General features: G+C 44.9%; 2 protein-coding genes across 5 annotated transcripts; both read right to left on the bottom strand.

Moving 5' to 3' along the window:
- Positions 1 to 3065: 3065 nt before the first annotated feature.
- LOC109517953 (heterogeneous nuclear ribonucleoprotein A/B-like) lies at positions 3066 to 7068 on the bottom strand. 4 transcript variants are annotated; one of them, XM_019873503.1, is made up of 9 exons: positions 6962 to 7068; positions 5546 to 5731; positions 5058 to 5226; positions 4807 to 4965; positions 4286 to 4417; positions 4071 to 4200; positions 3820 to 3969; positions 3490 to 3598; positions 3066 to 3407 (listed from the first exon to the last, which is right to left on the bottom strand). In XM_019873503.1, exons 2-8 carry the CDS (start codon positions 5704 to 5706, stop codon positions 3507 to 3509), a joined length of 993 nt encoding a protein of 330 aa, XP_019729062.1. In that variant the 5' UTR covers positions 5707 to 5731; positions 6962 to 7068; the 3' UTR covers positions 3066 to 3407; positions 3490 to 3506. The 4 variants fall into 4 exon arrangements, with proteins under 4 accessions (XP_019729062.1, XP_019729053.1, XP_019729080.1 ...); XM_019873494.1 differs by lacking the exon at positions 6962 to 7068 and adding an exon at positions 6827 to 6935; XM_019873521.1 differs by lacking the exon at positions 6962 to 7068 and adding an exon at positions 6827 to 6935 and having other exon boundaries at positions 3490 to 3574.
- An 808-nt stretch (positions 7069 to 7876) lies between these two features.
- btg4 (B-cell translocation gene 4) lies at positions 7877 to 9852 on the bottom strand. The gene is made up of 4 exons (XM_019873546.1): positions 9280 to 9852; positions 9022 to 9159; positions 8593 to 8845; positions 7877 to 8337 (listed from the first exon to the last, which is right to left on the bottom strand). Exons 1-4 carry the CDS (start codon positions 9450 to 9452, stop codon positions 8122 to 8124), a joined length of 780 nt encoding a protein of 259 aa, XP_019729105.1. The 5' UTR covers positions 9453 to 9852; the 3' UTR covers positions 7877 to 8121.
- Positions 9853 to 10295: the final 443 nt, after the last annotated feature.

Below are 10295 nucleotides of genomic sequence, written 5' to 3'. Positions count from 1 at the left end.
GTAAGGCGTTTTTAGCCGAAAAAAAACGACACAGTTTAGTAAGCCTTTTTTTTGCCGAAAAAAACGACATAGTATAGTTAGGCGTTTTTAGCCGAAAAAAACTACATTGTATCGTAAGGTGTTTTTGGCACGAAAAAAACGACATCGTATAGTAAGGCGTTTTTAGCCGAAAAAAACGACATAGTATAGTAAGGCGTTTTTGGCACGAAAAAAACGACATCGTATAGTAAGGCGTTTTTAGCCGAAAAAAACGACATAGTATAGTAAGGCGTTTTTGGCACGAAAAAAACGACATCGTATAGTAAGGCGTTTTTAGCCGAAAAAAACGACAATGTATAGTCAGACATTTTTAGCAAAAAAAAATGACCATGTATAGTCAGGCTTTTTTTACCAACAAAACACGCCTTACTATACATAGTCGTTTTTTTTCGGCTAAAAACGCCTTGCTACACATGGTAGTTTTTTGGGGCTAAAAACGCGTTCCTATACATGGTCTTTTTTCGGCTAAAAACGCCTTACTGTACATGGTCGTTTTTTGGGGCTAAAAACGCCTTCCTATACATGGTCTTTTTTCGGCTAAAAAACGCCTTACTATACATGGTCGTTTTTTTCGGCTCAAAACGCCTTGCTATATCTGGTCGTTTTTTCGGCCAAAAACGGCTTACTGTACATGGTCGTTTTTTTCGGCCAAAAAAGCCTTACTATACATGGTCATTTTTTTCAGCTAAAAACGCCTATATATATATATACATGGTCGTTTTTTAAGGGGATAAAAACGCCTTACTATCCATGGTTGTTTTTTTCGTCCAAAAATGCCTTTATCATACATGGTCGTTTTTTTTTTTTTTGGGCAAAAAACGCCTTGCTATACATGGTCATTTTTGTCAGCTAAAAACGCCTGACTATACATGGTCGTTTTTTTTTTTTTGTCAAAAAAACACCTTCCTATACATGGTCATTTTTTTGGGGCAGTGATGTCACCACAAAGAGGAAATTCATCATCACAGCTCCCTTTAGTCATATTTGTTTTTCGTGATATTACATATCTGATGTGCCAGTGTGAAGCAGTGTACGGATGTGTGTTTATGTTGGCATACAATAGAAAAAACAAATGGTACCTTTGGTTGATATAGTTACCTCATAATCACCACCTTTCATTCATTCATTAATTCATTCATTCATTTTCCGAACTGCTTTATCCTCACGAGGGTTGCGGGGGGTGCTGGAGCCTATCCCAGCTGTCTTCAGGCAGTAGGCGGGGGACACCCTGAACCCGTTGTCAGCCCATCGCAGGGCACACAGAAACAAACAACCATTCGCGCTCACACTCACACCTCGGAACAATTTAGAGTGTTCAATCAGCCTGCCATGCATGTTTTTGGAATGTGGGAGGAAACCGGAGGACCGGGAGAAAACCCACGCAAGCACAGGGAGAACATGTAAACTCCACACAGGAAGGCCAGAGCTGAAATTGAACCCGGTACCTCTGCACTGTGAAGTCGACGTGCTAACCACTCGATGACCGGGCTTCCCCCAATCACCACCTTATGAATTAATATTCGCCCAATAGCCTACATAAAGAATTTTTTTTTTATGCATCCCTTTCATGTCATCGTTGACTGTCTCTTTGTGGTATTGGTTTTCTACAGTGATTGTTTTTCAGATTCACAAATCCTTTGGCATTGTAACTTCTTATAGGTCAAAGATATGAGTTGACAGCAAGGGCAAACATAAAAATACCCATCCAAAAATATTGTTTGGAAATGTGACAACCGTGCTTATCAAATGAAATGCTTTCAGTTGAAACACTGGAAATCACCAACATAGTGCCCACGGACATCAGTCGGCATCCAAGGGTAAGAAGCCTGTTTTAAAAATAGCCCACAGGAACAAGGTTATTGTAATTTCCCCAGAATATTGTAGAGGGTAAAATTTGAAAATGTGAAAAATTTTACAGGGACTCATAGAAATAAAGTTTTGCCTTTTGATTTGTATCTTCTCCTGCATATTACTTATTATTCTTTTCCCTACATTGCTAAACCATTGTTGCTAATTATTGGGGGAAATAATAATTAGTAAAAATAAAAAAAACTCCCACGGTATACCACTCGATGAGAGGATCACATCCCTCCTGTACTGTATAGTAAAATTGGTTCAACATTGTATACATCTAACCTAAACAAGTACTTTCATTTAATTAAGGTGGTCCCTGTAGTGGAATGCCTGATGAGTGACAAAATCGTGCGTCAGTTGGCTAAGAGGAAACATTCCTTACATTGCCACCCACTGGTCAAACATTGTAAATGCAATATAACAATGCCTCAAAACCATAGACATTCATGAACTCCGTCTTGGGCACTGAACTTTATGTCAACGGCACTGCCATATTGGATGTGTCAAAGTATTTTCTGCTTGGAAGATGTACTGTATCAGATGTAAAACTTATTTTCTTTTTGTCGATCTACCAAACATTTATCATTCAATGTCAGACCTCTTGGGGTGAAGAAATTTCATTGTATTCCACAGGTGTCGAAGTCCGGTCCTCGAGGGCCGGTGTCCTGCATGTTTTCCATCCCTCCCTGCTGCAACACACCTGATTCAAATGATCAGGATCACTATCAGGCTCTGATAGAGCTTGCTGATGAGCTGTTCATTTGGATCAGGTGTGTTGCAGCAGGGAGGGATGGAAAACATGCAGGACACCGGCCCTCCAGGACCGGACTTCGACACCTGTGCACTAGACGCTCCGCATTATAAGGCGTCCTGTCCATTTTGGAGACTTTTAATGGCGCCTTATAGTAGTGAAAATACGGTAGTTTAAAGTGAGGTTTCGAAACTACAGTTTGAGGATTTATATTAAGGGTTACAGGTCAGGGTTTCAAACGATAGTGAAGGATTTCAAGCTCTGTTTGGATTCCCAATTCGGCCTTGAAACAAGGGTGAATGAATGGTTTGAATTACGATTTGGCACGAGGAATAATGGTTTCAAAGTAGACCTTAAAACTCACGTTAGGGTTTCAAACTTTCAATTCTCAAACAAACAGACAAAAAAAAAGTACACCACGTCTGTGAATCTTTCTCTTTATTTGTCAAAAAAAAGCTCCTTTACAGCACCAAGTAAGTCATCCAAACCTGTAAAGCCAGCTGACATGTAAAATACCCTTACAATACATTAGAATCAAAACAGGTACCAAAAAGTACAGTAAAATCACACTTCCTTTCAATGGAAATGTTGGGGAGGGAAAACAAAACAGAAGGAAAATAAAACCTAAAAAATGAAAGCATACAATTAAAAAAAAAAAAAAAAAGGGAAAAAAAAGTTACATTTCTGATGTTTTCTGTACAAATGGTCTTCTGTCATAAAAGGAGTCGCTTTTGTCCAGTCGGCCGTTTTTTTTGGCTGGATCCTTAAAGGGGAGGAGAGACAAGAACCCCGTAAGTGTGCCTGTCGCCTTCCAACGGAAGCGGAGCCGACGGCGGATGACGTACCTCCCGAGGTGCGCGCATCAGTATGGCTTGTAGGTGCTCTGGTGGCCCCGTCTGGGAGCCTTGCCGTAACTGGCGCTGCCCTGGCCTGGCAACACAGCATCATCGTCAACTGCACACATCGCAAGTCGAGACAAACAAAACACATTTCCACATGGTGGCGGAGCGCGACAAGAGTCTCAATCGCAGCTTCACGGGCGCAATCTTTGCATCGTCAACATTTGTTTTGAAAGGCGTGTTCACAAGAACTCTCTCCAGGAGACCCTGCTCCTTTTAACATGCATTTGAGTCACTTGGCGCAATGACACGCAACACGTGCGGCGTCATACGTACTGTAGTCATATCCAGGGTATCCATAGTAGCCACCGGAGGGGTAGTCGTAGCCGCCGTAGCCGCTATAGCTGCTGTAGCCGCCGTAGCCTTGGCCGCCGTATCCCTGGTAGTAGCTTCCGTAGCCGCCCTGGTTCCAGCCCTGGCTCTGGCCTGTCGACGCAAAGCCAAGCCAAGCCAAGGCAAGGCACCCATTAAGCCCTTCAATCCGACTCTTTTCCAGGATCAACTTCTTAACAAGTACGACGCCCGACCCCCGCTGCGGCCGCGACCTCCTCGGCTGCCGTAGCCTCCGCCGCGTCCTCCTACGTACTGCTGCTGCTGCTGTTGTTGTTGTTGTTGCTGCTGGTACACCTCCTTGGGCTGGGCGATCTTCAGCTCGCACTGCCACACGGCACCCAGAAACACAACGGCCACCTTCAAACACCCGCACGACGTTCTCGCCGCCCATCTCGACAAGACCACTGACCCTTCCGCCCTCAATGTTGTGGAACTTCTTCTCCAAGCACTTCTTGACACTGGCTTCCTCTTTGTACGTGATGAAGATGAAGCCCCTCCTCTTCTTCGACTTGGGGTCCAGGGGAAGCTCGATGGTTTCGATCTGAAAGACGACGACACGTGTCAGCAACTTGAAACGTCATGGTTCTGACTTGAACAAGAGAGACATTTGCAGATTTGAAAATGCCTAATGTAAAAACACCGGGGTGGTACAATCACCTGGTTTTCCCCCAGCAACAATAAATTATGTAAAGCTATGTTAAATCTTGCACGCTTTGTTGTATTCAACATAATTCAAACTACGTTCATCTATACCAAGACGAAATGTTAGTCTTTCTTTGACACAACTTGACAAAAGAGCAATGGATGGATGACGTACAAATCAATTTCAATAAAAATTGAGAAAAACAGCTGTCTGCAAGCCCCCCCCCCCCCTCCCGACCTCATTGCGTTCCATCAACAGACTGCTTTGTAGCCTGGGGGTCTCCTCACCTCTCCAAAGGCTCCGAAGTGTTCCCTGATGCTTTCCTCAGTGGCTTCCGGGTTCAAACCGCCTACAAATATCTTCTTGACGGGTTCCTTCTTCATGGCCAGGGCCCGCTTGGGGTCGATCTGGCGGCCGTCCAGTTTGTGCTGGCTCTGCTGCAGCACCTGCAAAGCGCGCGCACACACAGCCAGTAAGTCAGCCAAAATGGCAGGCGGACGAGGGCACCGCACGGAGTTTCATTTCGACGAGCACCCGCCTTGTCCACACTGGCGGAGTCTTTGAAGAGCACGAAGCCGAAGCCGCGGGAGCGCCCGCTGGCCGTGTCAATTTTGATGGTGCAGTCCGACACCTCGCCGAACTTGCTGAAGTAGTCCTTGAGGTCCTTCTTGTTGGTCTCCCAGCTCAGGCCGCCAACAAACATTTTGCTGGAGAAGAGAAAAGGGGGAGCAGGGGCGGACGCTTGTTACTCTTACTGGTGACGTGCACACAAATTCAACCGCATTGCAAGAAAATGCCCGGAAGTGTTCAATAAATAACATCGCTTCACAGTGAAGACCATAAACGGGTCAGGTATTTGCTCTTACATGAGTGATGAGTCTGGCGCAACGAGTCAAGTCTAGTAAACTGTTTAAAAGTATGCGAGGAATTAAGAAAATGACAAGGCTCATTTTTTTGTCTTGGGGCAAGAAACCGCGGTTGACAAATAGACAATTCTTCAAAATAAAAATAAAAAAAGGCACCCACCCTGCATCCTCTTCACTTTTGCTGGCGTCAATCTTGCCGCCGTCTGCATCGTCGTCGGCCATCAGCTCGGCTTCGGCGGCGGCGTCGTCATTCTGGTCCTCGTCGCCCTCGTTACCGTTTTGCTCCGAAGTCTCCATGAGCAGAATGTCAGCGTCAGCCATCGTGAGGGTGGATTGTTAACGTAGCCTGAAATGAGATGGGAGGTGGACAGTACGTTTCATCAGTGCGGAAGCTTCCGACAGTTCAAATCATGTATTCTTCAGTGTAGCATAGGATACATTGGAAACCCATTTGATTGCAGCCCAGCTCAGAATAATCATAAATCGGACGGAGATTTGCTGAGATGGAGCTGGAGGACAGGATGTTTTTTCAGTCTTTCTGCAAATTATAAGGAGTTTTTTTGGCACGTTTTTGTATTTGAAAATGTCTCTGCTGCCAAGTTACACCACTACTGCATTGTGAAAACAATCTGCCTGTGATTCATACGTTTGTTCTTTACATTAAGCATCAAAATAAAAGTATTGTAATTTTAGATGTTCTCAATGAATAAAGAGTTAATTAGTTGTCTGAAATTGTTTCTGCCAAATATCAGAATCGGCATTAAAACAACAACAACAAAAACATCCAAATCAGTTGGGCTCTGGTTTTGAGATCGTGGTTCATGTTTTTCATTACTCACTCTGTCTTAATCACAATGAAAAAAATTGTGATTATCCAAAATACTTAACGTGGCTTTTTCTGGCGTTTTTAGCACTTCACAGGAATTAAAGAGCGACTTCAAAGTTGCTCGAGCCTAACTGACTGACCTGAACATTGGGGGGAGATATTCCCATTCAAACAAATGCACGCTTGTCGCACAGACCAAAACATGCGCAATAGCCCACTTTCAGCAGTTGTACTTAAAATCACAGCCGATTGGCTGAGTTATATGACAGTAGGTGTTTTTAAATAGATACTTGGACGGCCGCGTTTTCCACTTTGGCGACCTCGGCAAATGTTTGGTAACAATAAGATGGCTAGCCGGATGCTAACGAACCGCGCTCGTGGGGAACGAGCAAGGCCCCGGTTGGCATTCCGAGACTTGCAAACGAAACAAAGCGAAACATTACACACCGCGCGAGGAAATGGAGTTCATGGTAACGAATGCGGTAAAAAAAACTGTACATTCAGGTGGAAATTATGACTAGAATGCGTGTTAACCATTCATTAGCCATACGTAATACCAGCCTGGACATAAGGCGCTACTGTTAGCCAGCTAGCTCGCCAACAGCATCGTCTTACCGATCCGGGAAATGTTACAATTACGCTCAAATCGGAAGGTAGTCCAACACGTCAATAGCCGCGCACGGGAACATTATCGCTCCTAGAGTTACAAATAAGCGCTTCAGCGGTCGAAAAAGAGCAAAGCTGTCTTACTTTAACAAGGGGAGGGGGGAAAAAAAGAGAGGGAGCCGCCGGATCTCAGCTCAAAATGGACACTCCAAATTCACCGCTAACTCGTGGCGGTTTATATACGACCGGATGTGACCTAGGGCCGATCCACGTTCTAACAACAAGCTTCCCGATTGGGCGGAGAAGTTACGCGCGTGAATAATGCCGCCGCTCCATTGGCCCGACGATGGCCGTGGAGCTGTGACGTCCCAGAGTGACCGAGTGTCCTTCCTGTACACTCGCCTCGTCCTGCCGGAAGGCCGTTTTAAGCTAGTGCTAGGTAGTACTTGTACTAGTGAGAATAAAGAGCGTAGTAAAACATGGACCTTTAGCTGGATGTCTATACCAAATGGACTACAAATACACAAATTTGCTACTTGGCACGAGTGCAACACAATAGCATTTCCAAAAATCCTACCAGGGCATGCAAATGACATGGCTGCCCCAATACAACAGTATTAAAGGAACGTTTCGGTGTTGGAAGTCAACTTTGAATTTCCAAGGCATACAACAGCTTGGATAAAATTACATGAGTCCTTGGAGTGAAAACAATTGCACAAAAACAATACATTAGACTAAACACTTTCATTTTGGTGGGGGGGGGGGGAGATAGGGCGCTAATCATTGCTAAGGTGGAAAGTTCCTAATCATAAGAGTTTAAATCCAGATGTGAAGAGACTCCTCTCAAACACAAGCAGTAAACTACCACTTAATGCCCAGTGTAAAAAAAAAAAAAAAAAAAAGCCAATTACATGCAGCTTGATCTTGATTAAGGTTTTTATTCCCCCTGGGTAACATTGTTCTAGGATGAGTCCCTTAGTTATCTATGTTGCAGACATTATATTGAGCACAGTGGCTACACATTAATCAAGTTAAAAACAGAGGGATTAACACAAACCATCTGAAACGGATCTGTTTATTTCTTTTGAGCTACAGTTCACAATTTAGTTACTTTATTCACAGGTACCGGTGATTAAAAACACATTTACAGTTAGAATTACTTAAAAGCACTTGTGTCAAGACGTTAAAAAAAGGGGAGAAAAAAGTTAAATCATGCACAAAATATTCAAAACCATTTCCTTTAAAGACACAAACAGCCCCGAGACTTGTTTTTTTTTTTCCCTTCACCGATGATCCAGAAAGTTCTAGGAGCGGGACTTGCTGACCCAGTGGTACTTATCCACACGAGGCCCAGTGAAGGTAAACATAGCCCGGTAGGAATGGAAACCTTTGGAGCCCGCCAGGTGCTGTGGTGAGAGATGAGGAAGAGGGACGAGAGGCAGGAAGGCGTCCCCGCCGAATGGCTTCCTTTTGGGGTGGGTGAGCCACGTCTGGGGTGCGCCGGGAGCAAACTCGCTGAACTAAAGGGGGTTTGTAAAGTACATATGTAGACAATTCATATTCCAGGACTCCTTTCAAACATCCAATGATGGAACGTAGTACATAAACAAAGTACTAATTTGACTCAAGTAGATTGGCAGTTAACTGAAAAAGGAGGAAATTTATGTTCAAGGGTTTAAAGTATGTGGGAAGGAGAAGGATAAAATAGCCCCAGTCTATACTTTCAAGCAATAGGGTGGATAAAGTACTACCAGTCTTTCCCTGTGCCGACTTACCCGGTAGACGCTTTTGGGATTGCTAACAGTCGGGATGGTTTTGGGTTCGGCACTGAGAGCAGCAGATGGCCCGCTGCTGCCACCGCCCTCTTTCTCATCCACCCCGTCATCATCCTCATCCGAAGAACTCTCCGAGGGTACGTCCAGGCTGGCGCGTTCCACGGCGTCGTGGACTCGCCGGGAGAATTGGGCGTCGGCGCGCCGGCTGCCGTCCACCATTGAGATGGAGAAGGGGGCGCTGTGTTCACCGTACCTGCCACACATGTCTCAAGGTTCAATCTTCAAGAAACTTAGATTTAAAAAAATAACGACAAAGACCCAGCTATTAAATTTCAAGCAGAGGACGGTCAGTCATTAATTAGGCCATTTGTCATTTAGATATTCAAACAAACAAGCCTCTGGCTTGTTGGATACAGAATGTCCGCCAACCTGCATGACACTTCTCCAGGGTCGACCCACACGGTGAACTCCTGAGGCAGGCCCAGGTCCTCGTAGCGCACGCTGCTTCTATCGCACGCCTTCCGAAGCACTGGATCCTGTTGTTGTACCCGGTTCATTCGCAGACATCTAAAGCGGGAGAAGAAAAACAAATCTAGAGTTGTTGGCCATTATGTAGAAGTCCCATGAGACACTCCGCAAAGATGGCAGCTTTGAAAACGCCACCCAAAGAGTGGCACTGAAGCATACCTGTAGGCCTGCCCCTTGGTGGGCACGTTGGGGTGCCAATGGTTCTTGTAGCTCTCAAACAAGGCGGACGTGAGCGCGGCGGCGAAGCGCTCACGGCCGTCATTGTCCAGACAACCGTAGCGCTTGACCACGCGGCCCACGAAAAAGACGGCGGCGGCAATTTCCTCCTTCATAGCGTCGTTTCAAATGGAGCACCTGAAAGGACAAGACTGCTTCTCTGCTACAACATAGAGATGGGATATTTAAAAAAACAAAACCAAAAACAACACGTAGGTTGCTCCTACAACAAGTAAAAAAAAAAAAAAAAAAAATGTAAAGAAGATAAACGGAACTAGAACAGCTCAAGCAAACATATTTGCTGTTGGCGCCCCACAGAGAAGTCAGCCTTCTTGTTCAAAACTCTTAACTTGACTGGTGTGACACCAGTGGTGTCACAAGTCTGGCGTGGGATGAGCCAACACCTGTCGACACTTGAATTAATTGGCATGTGGGTGGAGCAAACCATCTGATTGGTCCAATGGGAGGAATGTTCTGGCCGCTCTTCCGTTTTCCTATTTGCAATTCATCGATTTTCAAACCGACGATATATTTTTTTTGTCATGATAAAAAAAAAAAAATCCATCCATCCATTTTCCGATCCGCCTTATCCTCACAAGGGTCGCGGGGGGTGGGGTGGGGGGTGCTGGAGTCTATCCCAGCCATCTTGGGGCAGTAGGCAGGGGGACACCCTGAACCGTTTGCCAGCCAATCGCAGGGCACACAGAGACGAACAACCAACACGCTAACCATTGGACCACCGGGCCACTGATTTAAAAAAAAAAAAAAAAATCCATTCATGAAATAGATACATAAGAAAACGTGTGTATTTTCTTTTGTTAGGTTTGACAGTAAACATTAACTGACAAGGGTGCTAAACAGCTGCCTGTTGAGGTTTTTATTACTTGGGGGAATTGCCTTTCATGTTTTGGGGCAAACCTGCATTGCATATTATGACATCTATCTACGGTATTGTATTT

The sequence above is a fragment of the Hippocampus comes genome, unplaced genomic scaffold, assembly GCF_001891065.2.
Source record: "Hippocampus comes isolate QL1 unplaced genomic scaffold, H_comes_QL1_v1.1 scaffold33, whole genome shotgun sequence".
NCBI lineage: Eukaryota > Metazoa > Chordata > Actinopteri > Syngnathiformes > Syngnathidae > Hippocampus > Hippocampus comes.
Note: the sequence above shows the minus strand (reverse complement) of the source record. Positions and strands in the feature narration are given on the sequence as shown.